This window comes from Vulpes lagopus, chromosome 15 (assembly GCF_018345385.1).
Source record: "Vulpes lagopus strain Blue_001 chromosome 15, ASM1834538v1, whole genome shotgun sequence".
NCBI classification, from domain to species: Eukaryota; Metazoa; Chordata; class Mammalia; order Carnivora; family Canidae; genus Vulpes; species Vulpes lagopus.
This window is the reverse complement of record NC_054838.1, coordinates 39,566,938-39,593,108: the sequence shown is the minus strand read 5'-3', so window position 1 is coordinate 39,593,108 and position 26,171 is coordinate 39,566,938. Positions and strand designations below refer to the sequence as shown.

Below are 26,171 nucleotides of genomic sequence, written 5' to 3'. Positions count from 1 at the left end.
TGAAATAAATCTAACCTGATCACAGTGAATGATCCTTATATTATTGGATTCAGTTTACTATTTTGTGGAAGATTTTTGCATCTCTGCTCATGATTACTGGCTTTAATTTTCATAATATTTTAATTGCTATAGTCAAGATAACTGTACAGAAGAGTTGCTGCTCTTGGGTGAGCAAAAGAAAATCATTACTTTTGATGAATCTAAAAGGTGAAGATGCTGTAAAGAATGAACAGTGGCAACAAAAGGTTTAGATTATTACATAAACTTAGGTAAAAAAGCAACAGCATACTTTGAGAGAATTGACTCCAGTATTGAAATAACTTGTACTGTGGATAAAATTTTATCAAATGGCATTGCATACTACAAAGAAATCTTGTAAATAGAAGAGTCATGCAATATGACAAAATTCATGCTTGTATTCCTTTAAGAAACTGCCACAGCCACTCCAGCCTTTGGCACCACCACTCTGATCAGTCAGCAGTCAATGTCAAAGCAAGACCTTCCACCAGCAAAATGATTGCAACTACCTGTAAGCTTAAAAGATGGTTACCATTTTTAGCAATGAAGTAATTAAAATATGTACTTTGTTTTTAGAAATGCTTTGCACACTCAATAGACTACCATATATAGTATAAACATAATATGTACTAGGAAACCAAAAAGTTCATTTGACTTGCTTTATTGCAGATATCTGACCTAATCTGCAGTATACCAGAAGTATGCCTATGCAGCTTTTTGGCATGTGGTTACTGGAGCCTTGCCTTATGACAATGTATCAATTTAAAGTAGACTTTCATGAATGTTACAGTTTAACTTTGAAGGTATTCTAAAGCTCTCCCTTTTTAAAACTCTTATCTACCCCACCACCGTGTCATTTTGAGGTTACATTTTACTTCCTCTTCATTTTGTGCATCCCTTATTATTGTAGTTCTACTTTTACAACTTTTGTCTTAACCTTCATATTATTTAATCCATTACCGTTACTATAATGTTTACTAGTAAAATTTTCACTCTGTTTTCTTGCTACTAATTAGCACCTTTTCTTTCCAGCTTAAAGAACTTCCTTTACCATTTCTTATAAGGCCAGTTTAGTGGTAATGAATTCTTTTAGCTTTAGTTTGTCTGGAATGCTCTTTCTCCTTCAGTTCTGAGTGTTGTTTCAGTATATTCTTGGTTTGGATGTCTTACATAATCAAAGTGATAAAATCTTGCCAGTCCTTTCTGACCTGCAAAGTTCCTGCTGAAAAATCTGATTAGGTTATGGAGGCTCTTTTGTATATAATAAGCAGTTCTTCACTTGCTTTTAAGATTCCTTGTTTTTGGCATTTTAATTATGTGTGTGGCTCTCTTTTGGTTCATTTTATTTGGAATTATCTATGGGCTTCCTGGATCTAGATGATTGTTTCCTTCTCTAGGTTAGGGAAGTTTTCAGCCCCTTTCTCTTCCTGTACTGGAAATGATGTTTTCCTATAAGTCCCTTAAGCTTTTGGGGTGGTTTTTTTTCCCCCCTCTGCTCTGTTGGGTGAATTCTAGCCCCTGTCTTCAAGTTCAGTGATCCTTTCTTCTTCATCTAGTCTGCTGTAAACACCTCTAGTATACTTTTCAGTTCAGTTGTGTCCTTCAGCTCTGTAACTTCTATTTGTTATTTTTCAGGCTTCTATGTTCATCCATTCTTCCAAGTTTGGTTAACATCTTTATGGCCATACTTTGAACTCTTATCAGATAGATTACTTACCTGTTTCATTAAGATTATTTTTCTGTGGATTTACCTTTCATTGGAACATAGTCCTATGTTTATTTTTTGTACTATGTGTTGGTTTCTGTGCATTAAATGAAACAGTACTTCTCCTGGTATTGAAGGAGTGGCCTGGTGTAGATGAACCTTTTCATCCAACCTTGCTTTATCTCATTTGTATCTCAAACTTTTGTGACTGTCCAAGCAGGCTATTTTTAACAGGTCCTGGTAGTTGAGGGTTTTCCAAGACCTGTCACTGTACCAAAGGGGAATATCTCAGTCAGGAATTAAATTCAGGGTGATTAAAGTCTGCTGCTTGAGGGTCTGGCTTCCAAAGGATGCAAATGTTTCATCTTGTGGGACTGCAAGCATAAGTAAGCTGTGGTGGTCACCAGAGCCAAGTGATAAGGAGGTGTCCTTTAGACACAGTAGTAAAAACTGGGCTCCAGATGAGTTATATAAGCTGCATTATGGAATATACCAGCAGGCTGTTGTAAGAAGAGCCCCAACCTGCATTTCCATAGGTCTCCAGATATAAGCGCCAGATCTGAAGCTTGCCCTTCAGGTTGAAGCTCCAAGGATAAGTAAAATAGCCTTCTTTTACAAAAAGAAGAGGGATACATGTTTTAGTCTGCTCCGTGCAGTGGCATGGGGGTTACAGCCTGCCAAGCACTGTCTCTCTGGTCGTTTTAGCCTTATGAGGCCCAGCAACATAAGCCCCTCTGGCCCCTGGAGCCAGATGACCACAGGGTATTCTTTGGGTGGCAGCCATAGAAACCAGGGAGGAAGAGCTCCCCTCCAAAAGATGTTGGTGCTCTGGAACAGACAGAGTAGAGCACAAAAGATAGTACCTGCCCTCCAGGTCTCTGGTAAGGTTTACAGTTAATCCTTAGAAGTGTATTTAATTAGACACCTGCCCCTAAGGCTGTCCATGTTAGTAAACTTAAAGACATCTTTTCACTGGAAGACTGGGCTGCTTGGGTCTTGTTGCCTTTTGCTGTGCCTTAGGGGTTGTTGTTTATGACCTTTTTCTTCATTGGTTTCAGGCCTGTAGAACCTGTAAGCATTGCCCTACTGGCCACCAGAGTCAGACAATGTGCCGGTATCCTCTGGCAGAAGCTGTAAAAATCAGGGTATCTGACAAAAGTATAAAATCCTTTTTGGGATATATGCTCAAACTGGGGCATCCCCTATTTGAGGTATGAACCCTTCACTCCTCAAGGGAGAACCTCGGGTTTATGGCACAGTTCTCAGACTCTCTCCTACTCTTTGGTATGGCCTTTTTCTTACTTGACAGAAAGGGGTTCAGCTAGTTTTCAGGTCTTTTCGAAGGAAATGGTTCCATATGTAGTTGTAGCTTAAGTGTGTCTATGGGAGTTGGTGAGTTTAGGATCTTCCCATACTGCTATCTTGCACCACCTTGACTTTAGAAAATAGTCTTAATATTCAGGTAATAATTCCAAATATATTTTTAAAATACAGTGTTTTGGAGGGATAATGTAATACTTATATTTAAAAATGTGTTTACTCTTTGATCCTGAAATCCATATACAGATTATATAGATACTAAGACAAATGTTCAAATAGGACACAGGGACATACTAAGGCATGGCAGTACTTTTTCGTAATAGTAAATAATTGGGGGAAAAAATTAAAAACTCAACAAGGACTTTATAAATTTATATATATATATAATATGCCATACAGAGGAACATTATGTCAGATAAGAGCTAAAACTATATTGACAGGGGAAGATCTCTAAGATAAATTGTTATGAAAAAGGAAGATGCAAAATATATGGTCCTATTGAAATAGAAATGAATAAATATATAGATATATATATACACATGTATTTTCTTTAACAAGAATAGCAAATTGCTGGGAGTGCATTACAGAAGGAGCACAGTCCTTTTTTATCTTATAAGCTTCTATAGAGTGCATTCATTTTGAGAAAAAGATGTTTTGCTTTTGAATAATAGACTAATACAAGGAAGAGTGGGTTAATCTGTAAATTTGCTTTCAGCTTTTTGCCATGTAAATACTTAATTGATGGTTATTTGTATTAATAAGTAATGCAAAGTAGTATTATTTATCACTTTAAAAAATAGCCATTTACTGAGTAAATGCCTCTGAGTTAAATCTTCCACATGCCTGCAATGTATATACCTTTGCGGTGAAAACAATTAGAGTCTCCTTTTATAGCTAAGAAGCCTGAGGTTTAGGTAAGTATTTTGCTCAGGTTACTTAGCATGAGCCAGAGCCTGGCTCTAAAACCCTGTGCTTACAATTAAAGGTTAAGGGGCACCTGGGTGGTTTACAGTTGAGCATCTGCCTTTAACTCAGGGCATGATCCCACAGTCTGGGATCAAGTCCCACATCGGGCTCCCTGTATGGAGCCTGCTTCTCCCTCTGTCTATGTCTCTGCCTCTTTCTGTATCTCTCATGAAGAAATAAATATTAAAAAAAAAAAAAAAAAAAACGTTTCTTCAGTGTGGCAGCCACCTTCATAAACCTAAATTATTCTATGGAAATAGATCTGGATTTATCGTATTTGATTTTGAGGGCTGAACAGGGACCAAGAACATTACAAGGAAAACAATCTCTATGAAGAAAACTTTGTTAACACAGACCTCACTAAAGATGGGGTGGACTTCCTCGTGAGGTAGTAAACTTCCTATTACTGGAAGATTCAGAGGCTGGATAGCTACTTATCTCAGATGATACAGAAAAGATTAACAGAAGTTTGACCTACCTAAGTCATAAGATTCCCTTTAAGATTCTATAGCTTTTAGATTTTCTTACACAGAATTATTTTTCAACTACCATTTTTCATTTACATTTGCAGCAAAACAAACATGAATTTTTCTGATACAACTTTTAGTATTATAAATAATCTAGCCCATATTCCTCTCAGCATACATCTTCACCTTCGATTTATCTAATGACAAAGAGTTTAAACCACACAGATTTTGGTCAAGTATTTAATGTCCTTTAGAGAAATAGGTGTTGCTTCCTTACCTATAGAACCGCCTCCCTGGTAAACCAAGGGGATCGATGAATGCTCTCTCCAGGAGCATCAATTGGTCATTCATGATTCTCACTGCAATAGGACTTTGAAAATAAGAAACAGATAAGTATAACCCTTCCCAGGGAACTATATTTTAAGATAATACAGGATAAAGCATGGAAAAATAAACTTCTAAAATCAATAGATTGAGAAAATGCATATTAACAGTAATGTTTTTATGCATATAATACATATAATGGCATCTTTCTATTATAATAAGACAGACCTATTGGAAATGATTTGTTTTTCAAGACCACAGAAAGATATTATTTCTTCCTAAGAAGAGAGCCTGGCCTGCAAAAAGGCAGATTGGGTGTACCATCAAGTTCTTGATAAGCCATTTCATTACACTGAATAAAGGCTGAACAACAACAAATGAAGGAAAGTTGCAGTGGTTTGCAAGAAGAGTAGGAGATAGTTTTACATCAGGGGCAGGGAATCCCCTTTCACACTTGAAATTTGCCAACTCTTTTTGGGCATAAGTTCTCTGGGCTTTCCTACAACCCAAGGGGGGAGAGAAGCCTCTCAAAATGAGGGATACATCTTTCTGCCAATATGGGTGGTGGAAAGTTTATACTAATTTAAAACTTACTTATTAAGATCAACTTGTCTAAGTCTTCTATGAAAATCTGAAGCAGCATCTGAGAAGTTCTTCACAGCAGAAAATAAAGAATCTTTTTTAAAAATAGAAAAGTGGAAGGTAAATTACTAATTGCTTATTTCCTGCCCTCCCCATTCCAGGTTTATATGATTAAGTAGATACTGAAACAATTTTGAGCCTTCCTGTAGATCATGGAAATTCCCAGAAAATACTGTAACGAAACATACAAAATAGAAAATGTCTACATTGGTGTTTCAGGAAAGAACTTTTAAGAGTCTAGGACATAAATCTTTTAACTCATGATTTACCAGAAATGCATCGTTCATGTACTCATTTAATATATATTTATTGGTACAACTTACATATATGCTAGATACTAGGTACAGCTATCTATGAGCTATATTCCTGCAGTTAATACAGGCTAAAGTTAATCCCTCTTTGTAAAGAGTGCATGTAAGGTCATGTTTAAAGGCAACCTGTGACAAGCCAGCATATGTGGACTCAGAAATAGGATCTGGTTTCGTCTGGAAAGCTTTTTCCTTAGTATACAAAAATTCTAAGGAAAGTGAGAAGGTTCTCAGTGTATTTTTTTATTAAAACCACCTATTTATCATTTTCCATCTTTTCTAAATGGAGCATTAACAAATTACTAATTTCCTTCTTTTCATTAATCCTGGGATGCAAGGGATACAATATTCATTTTACAGATAAAGCACTGTACTTCTAGATATAGGACTTCTGATAGATCACACAGCTAGTAAATAGTATATTCAGTATAAAAGAGAAGTCCTGTTTTTGTCCTAGACAACCGTTAAGCTCTCATTTTTATTGCTGTTTTTAAAACCATGTACCAAATAATATAGTAATAGATATTATGGAGGCTAAAGTGTTGAGGAAGGAATTTTAAATTTCCAGTGAACCACAATGAGTCCAGATGGATAAATGAAATGTATTCCTGGTATTCACACAGATGAACAATAACTTCAGCATAAGCATTTTCAGTAGAGTAGTAGGAAGACCATACACTGGAATGGTAGAAGGAAGAAAAGAACTAGAGACAGGAAGTGTCTGGATGGATTATATATCCATCACCCCTTTATTAAAACATTTTCTCCGGTACTGTTTTTGCCTGGCACTAAATGAAGAATTTTGACTGGGAATGAAGTAGGACACATTAGGTAGAAGAAATGTTTATAAGATAGAAAATTATAAGAGTGGTTAATGCAGATGGAGTATCACCAATGAGATGGAGAGTTTGACAATATGGGGGAGGAGGAGTTAGGTATCAAGAGAGACTAGGCTAATTACCCTGTGTAAACAGAGTCCCTCCACTTTGTGTGCTTTCTCTTAGTTGGATGCTGACTCCAATTGATAAAAAGTAATTAACCAAAAGAAAATCAGGGCATCTAGGAAAGGAATTCGATGCTGGATAGCCATAGAACTATGAATGTCCCTTATTTCTCCCATTTAATTTCTCTTCACTTGCCCTAGCATTACAAAGATTCTCCAATTGAAATAAACACAATTTCCTAAATTTTCTTTGCATCATTTTATCTAGACCTTAGTACCTGTTGCTCATCATAACTTTGAAGATGACTAGTATGGATGTGGTAATATTCAAAAGCCATTACTGACTACTCTGTACTTCCTCTTTGTGTTCCTATAGTATTCTCTGTATACGACTAGAACAACTTGTCCTGGCATTTGGTCATCTCCCTCACATGAGATTCTGTACTCTTTGAGGACAATAACTTATTTTACACATCCTTATATCCTCCCAAGAAATAACACATCATAACTCGTAGATGGTAGACACTGAATACATATTTGATAATTTTGGTATATACTAAGAATGTGTATTTCCAGATTTTAAAAAAATGGTTATAATAAAGCCCTACTAGTAGGTAACATTCATGAGCATAAGTGCCTGGCACCATTGTTTCTATATATTAACCAACTGCATCACCCACAGCAGTCTTGGAAACAGGTTATATTTTCACTGGTAAGAAAACTGATAAGAAAAAAAAGGGATCAGGTACCTTTCCCAACATCACACGGTGATTAAATACTAGTTAGAGCCAAGATTTGAACTGGGTAACTATTTCCAGACTCAGTACTACAGCACTACATTTCATCCCTGCTTTGTAGGAGGCACATTGTATAGAACAGTAACTGCAAAATGCCTATATAAATTATAAAATGAAAGAATGCTTGAGACCATGTAAAAGATAATCATGTAGGAAAATATATACAATAATAATGATAATTACAGGGATCCCTGGGTGGCGCAGCGGTTTGGCGCCTGCCTTTGGCCCAGGGCGCGATCCTGGAGACCCGGGATCGAATCCCACATCAGGCTCCCGGTGCATGGAGCCTGCTTCTCCCTCCGCCTGTGTCTCTGCCTCTCTCTCTCTCTCTGTGACTATCATAAATAAATAAAAAAATTAAAAAAAAAATAATGATAATTACATAGTGCAATTGGTTTTCTGTTTTCTCATCTTTGTGTAGTATTGTATTTTTAGCATATGAACAGTAAAAATATTTTTAAAGGCAGCAATAAAGGGAAAATCTTTACCAACCCAATGTTTGTAGCACTAACTTAGCAAAACACTGGGATATATTCTAGGATGAGTGTATACAGTGATGACAAGAGGAGACTGTATCTTAAAGCTCTAACTTGAAGATTATAAAATACCCAGCCATTCTTACCAAATGATACTCCATGGTCTCTTAATTGCTGGTCATGTTTCTTAGATAAATTGTAGATACTTGTTGCATAGTTTTTCAAAGCTTTTGCATAATCTTCAATATTGAAAGGAATGATTTCAGAGTCTGCGAGCTCATAAACCAGTGCTGCTCGTAACTGAGCCACAGAGAGCTGTTTTTTAAATGTAGGGTCATAAAAATTCTCTACTAATTCAAACGTCTCATAAATCGTATGGTATACCGGGTAGCTGCTGTACTTTTCTGTTTTCTGAGAGGGGAGGAAAAGGGCAGGTATTAGATATAGACAAACATCAAATACTCAAAGGACTGATGTAATCATAAGTTCAGAAAAAAATAATACTAAGTGGCACCCTGAGTTTTATCACGATGAAGCAAAAAGAAAAAGGAAAAAAAAAGTTGAAATCTAACTATAACACTATCACCAGCTTAAAATTTAACTGCTTTATAATTCATGTAATCATTCAAAATACTTCCTGAAAGTTGTCTTTATTTCTGATAACTGAAATTAAGGAGTACATCCTCAAATTGCATATTAACACATAAAATTATCAATTGGATATGAAAGGTTCTGGGTGGCTAAGATCTGTACAGTTGAGGAATTCAGTATCTAAGCACCTTCTCTGCCTTTCCGAACAGTATAACCAAATGCCATTTACCCTTTATTACATAATTATGGGCTACCATTATAAATCATTACAAAGGGGTATTTTATATAAATATTTTTTGACTTCTTAGGGCTGCCTTTCCTAAATTTAGTTTTTGTCTGTTACTTTGCTCTAAGATTAACATTTTTTTTTTGCTTTTAGTATCACTAAAAGGAATCCCGTTTCAGTCTCTTAATACTCTTAATCCACAAGGTCTTAGAAACTAGATAACTTTGTTCAGATTGATGACAGAATGTAAAAGAGTTTAATGAGTATTATACAGATTTATGTACTTGTTTTGGGTTACTTTGGAGCTGTTTTGGCTTTCATCTCTGTCCTTCGTCATATTCTGGATAGTCAAATTTGCAAGGGGTATGTATTATAGTCAAGCAAGGTATTGGGGATTTGCGATTATGATTTGAAAATTACTAAAATCTGACAAATCTGAGTTTACCGATGTAATCTTCAGTTTGGTTTATCACATAATTTATAACATAGCAGCCATGGAATATGTTGGCATATCCTACGACCTGTATATCATCAATGTGTCTGAATAACAATGGTACAAAGTAGTCAGTGCAGAACAGAAACGAGAATCAACTTAAAAATTAGGAGGAACTTGTTTTATTCCCTGCTCCTCAAGAGCCCTGGACTCAGATGACAGGCAGGATGGGGATGTGAAGGGCCACGGACAGTAAAGACTCTTGGCCTGGCATCCCCTGTAATGAAAACAGGTTCTTCACCTGAACGTTTTCCTCAGGAAAAGGTGAGAAGAATGAGATTTTCCAACAAAAGCCTGTACAGAAAAAGGCTACAAACTACTCACTTGGTTCTGATAACCAGCCAAGTCCCTGGCATTACTCTGTCAGCTACCACCACTTCACTGAATAATCCTACAGGGAAAATTCATAGAATAACCCAAATTAATTCCTAGTCCATCTACAAAGGGACATGAAGTCAGCCTTTATCCCTGGAATTCTTCTGGGCCATGTGACCTGGTGCCCAAAACTAAACTGTTTAAAATTCCTAACAAAAAGTTGGATAAAGTGCTTTGTATCCAAAATAATAAAACGGCTCACCCTATTCTTCGTGTAACGAGCTCTGCCTGATGCAATTCCAAGTCTCTGAAAATAAGCTTCAAAATCACTTCCAGATCCAAGTTTGTTGATTCTAGATGTAGGATATAAATATATACACAGATGGGAGAAATAAATACATAAAAAAATTAGGAACTTAAATAAATGCAACAATGAATCCAAGCAAAGAACTGCATAGCACATTTACAAGAATTAGGAGAAGGTACAGCACTCCAGGATACTTTACTATCATGTCCTAGAAACTGGTGTGATAAACCTGTAATTCTGCATTGAGTGCAGCCAGAGTTCAACACTGCCAAAGACAGCAGCCTAGTGACTATAGTCGGATATTTCCAGCATTTTATGGCATTTATTTAGAGGGGAAAATAAGATTTGGTCACTACCCTCCAAGAACAATATTAAGAAAACTGCCATGATAAAATATATTTAAAAGAAAATAAATATATTTAACATCATGAGGAATCTAAATGTGCCCTATTTAGAAATTCAATTACAATATAGGGAGTAGAAGGGAAGGGAGAAGAAATGGGTAGGAAATATCAGAAAGGGAGACAGAACATGAAGACTCCTAACTCTGGGAAACGAACTAGGGGAGGTGGAAGGGGAGGAGGGTGGGGGGTGGGGGTGAGTGGGTGACAGGCACTGAGGGGGGCACTTGACGGGATGAGCACTGGGTGTTATTCTGTATTTTGGCAAATTGAACACCAATAAAAAGTAAATTTATTATTAAAAAAAAGCAGTATAGTTCTTTGCATTTACTAAAGAAATGACTACACATTTTTGTATACATATGTAATGAAAATTCTTAATAGTAAAACAGAATATAAAACTACATATGCATTAGGAACAGAACTATATACTTCTAAACTATTATGTGTTTGAGATTTAGACCTTGGATTTTTTTTTTAAGGCTTTATTTACTTATTTGAAAGACAGAGGGAACACAATCGTCAGGGAGGGGCAGAGGGAGAGGGAGAAGCAGACCCCCTGTTGAGCAGAGAGCTAAAGTGGCTTGATCCCAGGACCATGACCTGAGCCAAAGGCACATGCTTAACCAGCTGAGCAGCTCAGGTGCCCCTGACCTTGGATGTTTTTTAAAAGCTTTTCTTCTACTCCAGTATTTTCTTTTTAATAAATATGTGAAATTTTTATAGTGGAAACACAAACCTTCACAAGACTTATTTGGAATATGGAATAAAGTTATAAAGTCCTACCATCATCTGCTAGTTTTCAGAGATAGTATTGCAGGAGAAAAAAAATTCAAGAAAGCTGCTGTTGTATGAATAAGTAGTAAAAAACTAATAGTATTCTAAATTGATTACAGGTAGGAGTGCCTGGGTGGCTCAGTCGGTTAAGGATCTGCCTTCGGCTCAGGTCATGATCTCAGGTCAGATCTCCCCTCAGCAAGAAGTCTGCTTCTCCTTCTCTCTCTCTCTCTCTCTCTCCAACCCCCCCTTAAATATTTTTTAAAATAAATTGATTACAGGTAAAGGCACAATTTGGTTTTTATAATGCCCCTTTGGTTTAGAAGAAGATAATCCACTTTTTGACATCATTATCATTTGGAGTTAATACATCTAATATCTGAAATTTAATGCAAAAATGCAAAATAATACCTGTTAATGTGACATAATTTTGACAAAATCTGCAAAACTGGAATCTATCATAGATTCTAAGACTTGGCTATTCTGTCTGATTAGCAAATCAAAGGCTACAAAGAGGGATTCGGTGGGATTATCTTTACTCTGTTGACACATCTGAGAATTGCATGTCTGGAGAAACAAGGGGCAAAGAGGAGTTCATAACTTGTCCTATGGTAGAAAGCATAATTTACCTAGGAAAATTTATATTTTCAGATGAAGGATCCTTTTCCAACCAGCTTTCATAAAGAGATTTACTCTCAAAACCATCATCTGGGCTAGAGATCTGCAAAGAAAAACATTGTGAATTAGAGGCAGAAGCAACTAAACTTATGCCAAAAATGAAGCCATATGCGATCAATTTCTAATTATATGGATGTGTGTCATGTTCTTAATAGAAAAACAAAAGCAAATGGCAAGGAAAAAATCCAACCAAATTCTCGTTCAATTTTGTTGCCTGCCTAATGTAATTTTGCCATGTACTTGGGGTAAAATTTCCTGCTTCTTTTGGTAAACTTTACGAGAGTTTCAGATTTTTAACAAATGTCATCACTTTGATTTGTGGCAGCTTAGATTTCTTTTAGTAGCAAGTCAAACTTTGGGTAGATGATTTACTTTAGTAAATTGCTTTTGTTCAAGAAGACCTGTAAGAAGAGGCCTCAGGGCAACATATATGGGTGAAGAAGCTGAGCTTGAAATTGGCAACGTAAGTCCTGGTTTGGTAAGGCAGGTGGGTGAAGGAAGAACTGCTATTTTAGAAAGTCAAATTATATTTAAACAGAGTTGGAATTTGATGCATTTTAAAAGCTTGCATAACGTCATATTCCTATTTAGAAATTTTAAGAGCTTCTATGAATACATGAACCTCTGTACCCTCATTAAAAGTATGCCCATAAACATACTTTTCTTTTTCCACTCTAAGAAAAGCAGGGCCACGTGGTGGAAAAACTGTAGACTACGAAAGCTAACATCTATTTTAGATTCGTATTATCACACATACAGCCTGAAATTTGGTTATAGATCTGCTTTGTTCAAAAAAAAAAAAAAAAAAAAAGGAGGAAAAAAAAAAAACAACAAAAAAAGGCATACTGTACTTATGCAGCTCTGAAAGCATTATAACCTTTGGTGTACTGCTTCCCTTCTTTAAACCCTAGTTTTCTGAGGCACTGGGTAGCTCAGTGGTTGAGCGTCTGCCTTAGCTCAGCTCGTGATCCCAGGGTCCTGCAGGGAGCCTGCTTCTCCCGTGCCCTACATCTCTGCCTCTCTCTCTCTCATGAATAAATAAAGTCTTTTAAAAAGCAACACAAAACAGAAAACCCTAGTTTTGTCACACTGCAGAAGTGGGGATAGTAGTCCCCATCTGAACATAAACATCAATTCCTCTGATATTTTCTTTGGCCTTCTACAAAGTTGGTTGTTGCCTCATCACTGCATAGGAGGCCCTCAGCTTGGAAACAGTCCTGACACTCTAGTCATCCCCTTGCCCACCAGCATGTTGCAGCTTTGGAGATGTTTTGTTCGTTTCCAGCCAAATCACTGGGTTCTATCCTACTCTGTTCCTGACAACTTGCAATAGCTGAGAACCTGCTCCAACTCACACATCCTGCTTATTAGATTGAATCCTTGAAAAATCCTTTCATTTTCTGGAATCACCATCTCAGTCTAGCACTAACCAGAATGGTGTCCCTTCAGCCTACTTCACATTGTAATGTGATACCTACTTCAAAGAAATATTTTTGTAATTAAAATCTATAATGAACAATTTAAATGAAGTTCACAGATGTTGAAGGATTATGTAATTTTTAGAGTACAGAGTTCAGAGTATTTTTTATCAGTAATATTTACAAAATTCCTGAATGATTAAGTAGAATTATCTCCATTTTGCTGTTAGAGTCACTACAGCTTAATCTATTCAGTACACTGGTACAGAGTGATCTTTCTAATGAACAAATATGAACTGTATAATCTTGTTAAAGATTTTTTAAGTTCTCCATCACCAGATTTCTGAATTTGTCCTACTTGTCAGGCTCCATTTCTTACCATCTTTCCACCAAAACCTTATGCTTACAGTCTCTTTCATATCTCCACATCTGTTTTAGGTACTGTGTTCCATGCTGAGAATGCCTTCTCTCTTACTTTCACATACTTCCATTTTACAGCCCAAGCACTAATTATTCTGTAAACCTCTTCTGATGCTTCCCCAGCTACCCCAGGATTTCAGATTCTCTATCCCATAACTATTTTCCATTGTTTGTAGTATCTAATATTCTACTGAAGTGTAATTCCTCACTTATAAGTGTATATCCTCTCTAGATTACTAAGTATTTGGATTCCGTGACTTTGTCTTTTTATCATTGTTACTGCTAGAATTCACATTAGAGGGCACTGAACCCAAGGCTTTTTCCACTTCAGCTCACTGAAAATACCTCTACCATATGAAACTGTATACCCTATGCATGACAAAAGTGCACTCAATTATTAACAACTGCTATTAGAAGACACTAGTAATACTATTTTTATAGTTAGGACATTTAAATAGTGTATTAAAGATTTTGTTCTGACTTGGTATTTATACAGATCAGCTTTGAATTTTTAAGGTACAGTTTACACATCATACCACTAATTAAGAAAACAGGTGCTATTCACTTATCCATTCATCAGAAAACATTAAGACATCTATTTACCTCTTTTGTCAGTTTATATACCAATTGGTAAAGAAGGGGTGTACAGTCAACTCTGAGAGTATAATTGCCTGAAAAAATAAGATACAGTGATTTTAATACTTCCAAATGAAATTCCAATGTCTAATTCTATTGTTAATTGTAAACAAGATATAATAGATTTGAAATTGGAGGCATCATTTCCAAGGAATTAGAATAGAGTAGAAATAGTTCTTTAGGAGCAAGAGATGCTGTAGGGTATATTTCAGACACAGGTATAGGAAGACTTTGCTAAGGCAGCAGGTCCCATAGTAATCATAACATCATTCTTAAGGTAGTATCTCTTACGGGGACTGGCAAAGGACGTAGTAAACTATATCATTCATTCCTTACTTAATTCAACAGTATCAAGACATGAGAGTAGAGCATTTCAGTAACTTTATAAGTATGATCTGAAATTTACCTAGACCTCATCATACAATGAAAGCCTAGAGACACAAATGTCCCATACCAGGTTCCTAGGGAAGTCTATAGTTGTGCTTATCTCAAATTGTTCCAATACATAAAGGAAATATTTCTACATGGAATATTTTGTAAAATATTCTGAAATATTTTAGCCTAATTCCTGTAATATCACCACAGGAAGAATATGGTTAATACTAGTAGAGTTTTAAGTAGTAATTCAAGATAGGCAAATGGCAAATATACTAAATAAATTAAGATCAATAGTTTAGTTATGAATCATATATTGATTCATTTGAATCATAATTTTCTCTGGCAAAATGGAACATGAAGGTATCACTGAGGAATTTCATAGAAAAATAAGTTTACAAGTTACAATTTGCAGACTTAAAAGATGATATGCTTTTTAATAATCTGAAAGAAAATTTACCTTCTATAGATGAATCTGAGTTGATATAAGCAATGCTTCTCTCCTGGAGTGTTTTTACATTCTCCTACAGTTGAAGCAAAGTTGTTACTGAATTCACAATATTTACAATTGTGGAAATGTTAAAAAAAAAAAAAAAAAGAAAATTAATGCCTAGGTCTTTGACTACAATTTCTAAGGAAATGCAGATATCTGGCTGATTGACAGCATTAATGCAATTAAAATAAGGAAAATACCAGGTAGCTACTGTTTGCAGGAATTGTCAGAAGTATTTTCAAAGTGTGGTTCCTTGATTACTTGGCATTAGGATATAAAGTGCTGAGGCTCCCCAATTCTGGGCCCTCCTGCAGACCTACTGAGGAAGAATTTCTGAAAGGTCAGGGAATCTATTTTCTACAAAGTATCTCTGGAAATCCTTACACACACTGAAGTTTAAGAGATCTATTGAGACTGGATAACGAAGTAAAATTTTAAAAGTGAGAATCCCACTTGCCTATTTTTAAAAGAAGAGATATGAAGAAAAAATTTTAAAAAGGGTAGGAAAACCACAGAGAAGAAAAGACATTTCAATAATCTCTCTCCCTCCTCTCCTCCCCTCCCTCTCACTTTAACACACACATACACAGACACGCAAAATAATACCACCACATTGATGAAAATATGCTGAAGGAGCCTTTTTACTTCTAACTTGCTACCTCATAAGAACATGCTATCATAGGAGGCAGTCCAAGATAGAAGCATAGAAATAGCCTGAACTCAGTTCCCGGACACACCAAATCTATACCTACATATGGAGCACTTCCTATATGAAGAGGAACTAAGGGCTGACCGAAAAGCTTCTGTACAACAAAGAATAGAAGGACCACATAAAGGAACAGGAGAGACACAGTAACCTTGGTAACAACCACCCCTCAGGGAGGATATCACTGAGGGGCCCATGTGCAGACTTATCCACCCTGGGGTACTGAAAAACAAAACAAAAATTGTAGTTTAAAGGGAAACTAGACTATTAAGTGAAGGAAATTCATTTATTAATAACTCTAGAATGTCTGCCAAGTGGTAGAACTGCTGAACTCTCCAGGATCAGAGGTATTCAGGCCCCTAACCTAATGCCAGCTCCAACTGCCCATCAAGGTGACCCAGGCACAAAGCACCCTCATCTTACCTAAGCCTGGTCTCATGCCATCTCCAGCCATCCCACCAAAGCAGCCCAAAAACCCCTGGCCTGAGCCTATTCCATTTCAGCTGTCCCTCCAGAGTGACCATGGTGCCAAGCACTCCAGGAACGCCTGGATTACACTTGCTTCAGTCGTAACTGACCTGACAGAGTGCTTCTATGCAGAGTGCCCCAGCTAACACCTATCCAGCACCAGCCAGCTAGCCAAAACCAAGTACACAGCTTATACAGGGGACATTTTTACATATCACCACTTCAAGACTAGGAGAGGTGGCCATTCCACCTAATTCATAGAAACAAAGAGAAAAATCAGGAGAGAGGAAGTTCCAAACAAAAGAACAAGACCCAGAAAAAGAACTAAATGAAACAGATAATCCATCTGTTTATAATCCATCTTTGAACTCCTTATAAAGAGTTCAAAGTAATGGTCATTATGATGCTCACCAGACTTGGGAGAATAGTGGATTAATTTAGTAAGAACTTCAACAAAGAGAAAATCTAAAAAGGAACCCACCAGAACTCAAAAATACAACTAAATGACAGCACTAGAGGGAATCCACAGCACAGTAGAGGCGGCAGAACAGATGAGTGAGCTGCAAGACAGGGAAACCAAGCAACCAAGGTGAACAACAAAAGGAAAAAAAATTAACATTAAATTTATTACTATTTTTAAAGATTTTATTCATGAGAGAGAGAGAGGGGCAGAAACATAGGCAGAGGGGAGCCCTCTTGCACTGTTGGTGAGAATGTAAATTGGTGCAGCCACTATGGAAAAGTGTTGAGGTTCCTCAAAAAATTAAAAATAGAATAATTCTATTTAATTTAATTCTATGTTAAACATATGATCCAGTAATTCTACCACTATTTACCCAAAGAAACTGAAACACTAATTCAAAAAGATCTATGCACCCCTGTATATATTACAACATTATTTTCAATAGCCAAGATACAGAAGTAATTCAAGTATCCATCAATGGATGAATAAAGATGAGGTATGTGTGTGAGTGTACACTGGATTACTACTCAGGCATAGAAAGGAATGAAATTTGCTGTTTGTGACAACATACATGGACCTAGAGGATATTATGCTAATTGAAGTCAGAGAAAAATACTGTAGAATTTTACTTACGTAGAATCTAAGAAATAAATGAACAAACAAAGGCTCATAAATATAGAGAAGTGGTGGTTGTCAGAAGGGAGGGGAGTAGGAGGATGGCAAAACAGGTGACAGGATTAATAAGTACAAACTTCCAGTTGTAAATAATTCATGAGGATGTAAAGTACAGCATAGTCAATAATATTATAATCTTGTATGGTGATAGATGGTAACTACATTTACTGTGGTGAGCATTGCATAATGTATAAAATTGTCAATCCACAACTTGTACATCTGAAATTAATATAATATTGTCTGTCAACAATACCTAAATTTTAAGATTATAATAAAAAAAATTAAAGCTGTGAGTGGTTATGGCACAAGTGAGGACCGTTGGCTATATTCACTTGACCACAATGGCCAGATGGCAGTTGCCCCTGCTATAAATGCATATAGAATCAGAGTGTCCACTATAACACATTTTTAGTAGAAAGAAAGATTCCTTAACTATATTTAAAGAAAGTATGCTACTGAATATGATCAAGAATTGAAAACTGTTACAATTGTCCCTAGCCCAGATTTATTTAGATTAATGCAAAGTATATTTATTTCTTTATAGCTTAGATTTTTTTTATCCTTGAGCTGCTTAAAATTAGAGACACATATTTATATTTACATGTATTCACAAGAATTTACATTTCCATAGGAAATTTATCAAAATTAATAGTCTGCTTCCAAAATGCATATTCATAATTACTGATGTGATGACAAAACTTTGCAACATCCACTGAATATAAGGGTAAGTGATAGGAGACAAGTAACTATGATTTTATCCCCATATTTGTTTCATTCACATTACTATTTTAAAGTGCAGTGAGAAAGGGACATCTGAGTGGCTCAGAGGTTGAGCGTCTGCCTTTGGCTCAGGGCGTGATCCCGTGGTCCCAGGATTGAGTTCTGCCTCGGGCTTTCCACATGGAGCCTGCTTCTCCCTCTGCCTACGTCTCTGCCTCTCTCTCTCTCTGTCTCTCGTGAATAAATAAGTAAAATCTTTTAAAAAATAAAGTGAAGAGGAAATGAGTCAGGAGGAAAGTATTTGAAAATTAAACAAGAAATGTATGACATGCTTTAAAATAATTCTATAGGGATCCCTGGGTGGCGCAGCGGTTTAGCGCCTGCCTTTGGCCCAGGGTGCGATCCTGAAGACCGGGGATCGAATCCCACGTCGGGCTCCCGGTGCATGGAGCCTGCTTCTCCCTCTCCCTGTGTCTCTGCCTCTCTCTCTCTCTCTCTCTGACTATCATAAATAAATAAAAATTAAAAAATCTTTAAAATAATTCTATAAAATCTCAACTCATAAAAAAAATCTCAACTCATAAAAGATAAATACATGGTTCAGGGAGAGTAAGTGCTTTTATATATTGCACCTGTCTTTACAAAAATGTGTGTCCTTAACATTGTACATTAAAGAACTTTGTCACTCAGTGGGAGGCCTAGGGAAGATGATGAAAGAAGGGGGCCTAGGAGAAACACCTACAGATCAAGCATTAGGAGCCAGTGTGAAATGAAAAAAAATCAATCCTATCTGAAATTCAATCATACCATAAATATCTGAAATTATAAAGGCAATTTACTAAAGTAATTCCATTTCCAAGATTATCTTCTACTCAATAATCAACCACTTACCTTTTTTAAAATGGTAATATATACCTATGGTTGCAATGTATATGGAGTCTACAAATATGAAATTATAATCCAGTCACCTTACTAGATCACAGGTTTTCTTAGATAGAACTCCAAAGCAACTTCAAAACTTGAAAATCAACTCCAAGGATCTGTATCCATTTTTACATAGGCCCATCTACTTTCAGAAAAGCTTGCTAGGTCTGATTATTCTTTTTTATTTTTTTTTTAATTTTTTTTATTATTTATGATAGTCACAGAGAGAGAGAGAGAGGCAGAGACACAGGCAGAGGGAGAAGCAGGCTCCATGCACCAGGAGCCCGATGTGGGATTCGATCCCGGGTCTCCAGGATCGCGCCCTGGGCCAAAGGCAGGCGCCAAACCGCTGCACCACCCAGGGATCCCCTGATTATTCTTTGAGCTTACAAATTTCACTTATTAGCAAAACAAATACAATCAGGAGCCAAAATGTTTTGACAAGAATAAATTTGGATTTAGTCCAGTAATTAAGAGATTACTCTGCTTTGCCAAACTGATGTGAAAATAAAAACAAACTTTCTTAAATTCTTGAGTCTTTCTCCCAATTAAACCTATTTTAGGTCATGGAATCTATCTCTGTATCTCTGCTCATCCTGAGATACAGGTACTTGTTTCCCTGTTATTAAAAAACTAACAAGAGCCTCTGGTCATACTTACCTCAGCCCATTCTGTGGAGCCCAGCAGCCCAAACTCTTCTGCGTCCCAGCTGGCAAAAATGATGGTTCTCCTAGGTCTCCAGCCTGCAATCATTGTTAACATACATTAACGTGCCTAAAAATAGAGGACAATTAAGTGAGTCCCTTTTTGTCATCAGCTACCGAGGAAGCATTATTCACCTCTGCTCATCAGTTTTCCAAAACTTTGGACGATTTCTTGCAAAACAGCAGCCCCACTGGTCGGGTCAATTGCTCCAAACACCCAGGAGTCTCGATGACCTCCTAGAATAACGTACCTATCTGGAAAATAATGCGTTCAAAAGAACCACAACTTTGAATACATTACAAAGAGTTGCATTTTAGGTTTTTAAATTAAACTTCCTTTTGGTTGAGATTCTTCCATACGGGGAAAAAATAAAAATCAACACTATAGAGATTCCTTTTAGAGTCGTACTATTTTTTTTTTTTTCCAAATGTAGCTGTTTCACATCCGTCAAGGAAAAAGAATCAATTCCTGACTGAAGTTTGTTTTCTCTTACTCTTAAACTTAGTAAAAATGAAGTGTTTAAAAAAATTCAGACTTACCAGGTTCCACAGATCCTCTGATCGTTCCAATGACATTGTAAATCCTTGTAATTTTATTAGTGTTATGAACGTGCATTCTTACCTTCCTAGAATTTCAAAGGGAATAAATTACTTTACATGCATTACATCAAAGAGTTTTGTTCCACAATCGTATTATGAAAAAATCTCAAAATTACAGAAAACTGTATAACAGGACAATGAATTCCCATATATCCAGCCTAAATTCAATAATTAATATTGTTGATGTGTGCAATTTGTAAACGGTTAATGCATTTTACTCCTAAGTACTTTAGCAAGCTTAAAGGCAGATTTTTAAAAACTGAATCTCAATATTTTTATTATTCCTCCCTCATAGCTACATTGTTGATATTTAAAGTCCAATATCTTCGCAAAATGAATTTAAATAAATTAAGTAAAAAAAAGTCTAAAATATTCTTATTCAAAATGTCTTAGGTATTCATTCTAAAAGTTTTAAATACACTATTAATTACAAAAATAAGGAAGGCAGCCAATTATGTGTTAGAGGACAAACAAGCTTTTTAAAAATGTGTCTTTGTGGGCAGCCCCGGTGGCACAGCGGTTTGGCGCTGCCTGCAGCCTGGGGTGTGATCCTGGAGACCTGGGATGGAGTCCCACGTCGGGCTCCCTGTGTGGAGCCTGCTTCTCCCTCTGCCTGTGTCTCTGCCTTTCTCTATGTCTATGAATAAATAAATAAATCTTAAATATTAATTTATAAGATTAATTAATTAATTAATTTAAAAAAATGTGTCTCTGTATTTACATTAATTCCTGCTGGTCAGTGAGTCAGTGACTCTCTTCAAGACTCTTGAAGCAGAATATCAGTACATTGTTAAATAGCTGGCTGAGTGCTGCCAAAGAGAAACATGGGAAATTTGGGAAGGAAATGGGAATTTGGGAAGCATCGACTAAAATGTACAACTGTAACAAAACTTTTCTAGCCCAGAAAATTACTGTTGATTCTGATTTGAAACCAGCCTTTTAAATATCCATTCATGAAATGTAATTAACCAAATTATAATTCAAGGGAAAATAAAATCAGTCGCAAATAGTCAGGGGGAAAAAAACCCATTCACATTCTATGAATCCAAAATGACATGGGAAAATGCGGAGTCTCATTTTCACAAGGAAACAAAATGAATAAAAATGAATATCTATGGAGCAGGGTGGGAGAGTAGATAGAGAGGAATCCCAGCAGTTTCTAGTTTGTGGTTATTCATATAGATGGAAGAACCAAGAAGTTGTCAAAACTTGGATACTGCTAAGTGCAGATTTTCGTTTTTCCCCTCTATAAAGATACTGTGCTTCTGATTTCATATACAAATCATGTGCAATATTCAAAGTGCCTTTGGGAAGAATCTAATGGGTATTTTTTTCCATTTTAAGACATTTATTTTGCTACTGAGAGATAAAAATAGCAAGAAAGCAGAAACATTTTTAGCATGTGTTTCTAAAAATATGAGCCTAAGATCTATTAGTAAGAAACCCCAAATCATTGATATTATGGCATTAAATGAAGAAGAATAATGTTACAAATGAGGAAAAAAACCTATTTTAATCAAAACCTGAAAGCAAACAGACTATCTGTTCAGACTCTCAGACGAGCTAATCCACATATTTATTTCGTATGTCTTTCTAGTTTTTAAGAATCATTGACTCCAGGAGTTTCTAAAAGAATATCTATGTCTTTGTCCTATTATCACTTCAAATTCATCATGTTTCAAATAAAATGAACTCTACAATGTAAGCTCCAGGGATTTTGCCTGTTTTGTTCACTGCTGAATCCCCAGTGCCCAGAATGGTAACTGGGTTATAGTAAATGCTCAATAAATATTTGTGAAATGAATGAATATACCCCTGTAAGGGAAAAGTGAGAAAGGCCTTAGCTTATCCATCACCTCTGCCTACCATTGTCTTTGATGAGACTATTTCAACTCTGTAGAGACCAAATTTAACTTGTAGAAATACCACATCCACTGAAATATACAATGTCTAGTGAATGTTCAATTGATTCCTTCAACATAGAAGAAACAGGTTTTTTTGCTATTAAATACTTTCAGTATTCCTGATGAGCTGATTTTTTGGTATCATCACTGAATTCTCCTTTGAACCAATTTCAATTCCTTCACGGTTCTCTTATTAACTAATGAATTAAATGAAAATTTTGACACATGTTCATTTTATATTTATAGGAGAAACATGGTTTTACTTCTAAAAAAATCCTCCATCATTTTTTGGAAGTCTCATTGAAATGTGCAGTAGATTCACCTCATTGAACCAGTTGCAGGTAACCTAAAACCTAGGTATGTCTTCTTTTGGCTCGGAGGTAAACCACCAGCAGTGACATTTTTACTCTGCTAACTCTATCTCTAACTTTTTTTAAACTATTAAGTTTATAATTTTAACTCCAGTATAGTTAACATACAATGTTATATTAGTTTTGGATGTACAATGTAGTGATTCAACAATTCTATACATTACTCAGTGTTCATTGTGGTAAGTAGACTCTTAAACCCCTTCACCCATTTCACCCATCCCCCCACCCACCTCCTTTGGGCAACCATCATTTGTCCTCTGTAGTTCAGAGTGTTTCTTCATTTGTCTTTTTGTGGACTTCTAACTTTAAAATATCTTTCCTACTGATTTTGTGTCTTATATTTCTACTAGTTTCCTTATGGCAGGTAAATTATTCCCTATTGGTGGGAGCAATGATTAAGAATTTGATTTTAGGTCTTGTCATTTGGTAATCTCTATAAATAATTATCAAGAGGTCTTCTCAGAGAAAAATGACAGAATCCCTGTAGATGGATTAATCAATTATCAAAAGTTCTTCCTGGTGAGAAAGAACAGTTTTGTGTGTGTGTGTGTGTGTGTGTGTGTGTGTGTGTGTGTGTGTGTGAGCCCATTTTGAGCTCAAATCAATTAAGAATTTTGTGCCCATAGTGAAGAACTTTTTAATATCTAGACCAGAGAATTTGTATATTTTTGAGTTTACTCTTGAACTGAGATTGTAGAACTAAAGCTATATGTTTTCTCTGTTCTCTGTGTCATTATGTTTCTAAATCAGAAAGGCCTTTATCTTTAATTGTGTATGTTAGATTTTCCTGCTGCTATTGATAATAAACTCTCATATACTAAAGTAACTCTGAGTTACAGAGACAAGTAATTACATGAAGTATTTCTAAAATTCCTTTAAAATATTGAACTTCTAATACTTTAAAAGGTCTGAAGTGAGAAATATTTTTACAAAAACTAAGAAAACACTGAGAATCCAAGTTTGCATTGTTAAAGTGTTAGCAAACAAGACTGATTTACTAATTTTGGTTTAATCAAAAGAGCTATATATTCTGATTTATCAGCATTAAATTTCTCTTTCTCTCTCAAGCAAATCAGACTACTTAAGATTCTAAATCATGCCATGGCTGTTTCACAACTCTACACAAGCTGATCTCTCGAACTGCCATTTCCTGCCTGCCTTGATCCAGTGGAAACTTAATCTTTCTAGAATACTAAACTCAATGAATATTCTGTGATCACTCCTCTACAACCGTGCTAATTCAGTGAGCCTTACAATAGTTATTTGCTTTTCCATTTTAACTCATTTAACCCACCTACACAGTAAGTAATAAATGTGAGCTCCTTTCTCTCTTCTCTTGTACTCCCTCCCTTAAAGTAAGTTTCAGAATGCTTACATTTGAAATATTGGGTTATCTGAAACACTGTTTTATTTATGATAGTCAGAGAGAGAGAAGCAGAGACATAGGCAGAGGGAGAAGCAGGCTCCATGCACTGGGAGCCCGACGTGGGATTCGATCCCCGGTCTTCAGGATCGCGCCCTGGGCCAAAGGCAGGTGCTAAACTGCTGCGCCACCCAGGGATCCCTGAAACACTGTTTTAAAAGTTTAGGTTTAATATTTTAACTACCTACTTCACCTAAACTCAAATGTAGTCACGGTTAAGACTTTGTAAAACAAAGGTTGTGATCTCACTATTGGAAGAATTCAGCATATCATTCCCTCAGTAATTCTTAAGTGATATAAAATGATCAAGTGTTTACTATGAAAAAATGAGAAAAAGATAAGCAAAATATAACTTGGCAGAGCAGTTATCTTCACATTTTTCCATTAAGCATATAAAACTTTTCCAGTCTATTAAAGTAATATAAAATTACCTGAAGGACTCATGCCCTGCAAAGCCAGGCCCAATGTTATAATCCACATTAAGACTTCCCTTCCAGCTGTCATCTGGTGGACCAGTTCCTCCCATGTGACTGTCAAGAGAGAAGGAAAATGACGTAAAAAGGCTGAGCATCACAATTTCTTAGAAGAAATCATGAAGTTTGATGAGATATTTCATTCATACATTTAACAAATATTTATTGAGCCAAGTACTGTCAATATTCCCTTTGTGGAACTTACATTTTAGCAAGAGAGCCAAAATTGATGAAGTACTTAATATGTCTGTGATAAGAGGGCTTGGGGAAAAAAATAGGGAGAGGAAATGAGAAACAACAACCTCCTTCCTTCTGACTTTATGTAGGGAAGCATTAGATATACGAAATATTGAAAATAGGCAATCCAGGACTGTGTTAATGTGGGGAACCAGCTGCAGAGCCTATCTGAGAACTGAATCTCCTAGCCCTCAGCACACTGGGGATATGGGAGGTCCAGAGTCAGCACACTGATTCTTGACCACATTGTTCTCCAGATAAAGCTCCTCTGCGCCCCCCTGCTTGAGTCAATAGCCTATTCTTTTACCTTTTGAAGTAAACATGTTTTTCTCTGCTTCCCAAAGTTAATCATTCCTATAGCCAACCTGCTGACTCTCTTAATAAAAACTGGAGGAGACAAAGCTTTGGGGTCTGAGGTCCCAGTGGTTTGAGTCGGTCCCCCTGGCCCCTAGATTAAAATTCATTGAGACTCCAGGTCTTTCTTCACATGGTCACCTCCAACTATCCTGCATCTGTGGCATGTTAAGGAGAAGAAATTAATTTCTAGAGAAGCTGCTGATTACCTAGTAGGCACTCATAAAGCAATTATTAAATTGTATTGGTACAGACATCTAAAAAAAATAAAAGTTTGGAGATCTGTGAAAGAACATCAGTAATATAAATGCAAAAATAGCAAACATTAATTAAATGCTTACTATATTCTAGATACTTTACACGCTTGCATTGAAGGTCATCTCCTCCTCCTAATAAACCTACCAAGGAGAAACAATTACTATCCCTCATTTCACAGATAAGAAAACTGAATCAGAGAAAGATTAAGTAGCTAGTCCAAGTTCACACATCTAATATGTGGCAGACACTGTAATATTTTTAAAATACAGGTCAAGTACAAACATCAAATAAATATCAAGAAAATCCAAATATTTGAAAAATCTCCAATCAGTATTTATCTTTGGACACAGTTTTGTACTTAAGACTTTCATTTGTACCAGACTAATGGTTTCTTGCTATTTCCTATTGTGCTCTGTTATTCTTACTTCAGGAGCTATTTTGATACAAGACTCTTTTAAAAATTCATCTTCCTATTTTGTTCCCTTAAGTTAAAAAAATTTTATTGAGGTATAAGTGACATATAACATTGGTTTCAAGTATACAACTAGACTACTTTTAACATTATTAGATTACGTTGGTTGTAGATGAGAAAATGGACATATTAGTGTAAAATCTTAAATCTCATATCCAATTAGAAAATCATACCGTAGTAATATTTCTGCATCATTATACCCAATAGGATGTACAGGGATCTTGGGGATTCCCACTCCTTCTTTGACATCAAGTCTAAAGGTGTACTCTGCAGAAATTAATTGCACAAAATGAAATCAACTGAAGAATCTGAGCATGGATATA

At 36.1% G+C, this 26,171-nt stretch overlaps 1 protein-coding gene across 2 annotated transcripts in view; it reads right to left on the bottom strand.

The window, feature by feature from the left end:
* LOC121476403 (N-acetylated-alpha-linked acidic dipeptidase 2) overlaps positions 1–26,171 on the bottom strand; it is a 47,691-nt gene that overhangs the window by 3,562 nt on the left and 17,958 nt on the right. Inside the window, exons 7-18 of one of the 2 annotated variants that reach the window (XM_041730413.1) lie at positions 26,022–26,115; positions 24,486–24,584; positions 20,297–20,382; positions 19,892–20,011; positions 19,713–19,795; positions 15,064–15,127; positions 14,196–14,263; positions 11,706–11,797; positions 9,854–9,944; positions 8,113–8,377; positions 5,395–5,476; positions 4,754–4,846 (exon numbers count right to left, since the gene is read on the bottom strand). In XM_041730413.1, coding sequence (XP_041586347.1) covers positions 4,754–4,846; positions 5,395–5,476; positions 8,113–8,377; positions 9,854–9,944; positions 11,706–11,797; positions 14,196–14,263; positions 15,064–15,127; positions 19,713–19,795; positions 19,892–20,011; positions 20,297–20,382; positions 24,486–24,584; positions 26,022–26,115 — 1,237 coding nt within the window. The remainder of the gene's footprint in view (positions 1–4,753; positions 4,847–5,394; positions 5,477–8,112; positions 8,378–9,853; positions 9,945–11,705; positions 11,798–14,195; positions 14,264–15,063; positions 15,128–19,712; positions 19,796–19,891; positions 20,012–20,296; positions 20,383–24,485; positions 24,585–26,021; positions 26,116–26,171) is intronic. The other variant, XM_041730414.1, reaches the window with a different exon arrangement.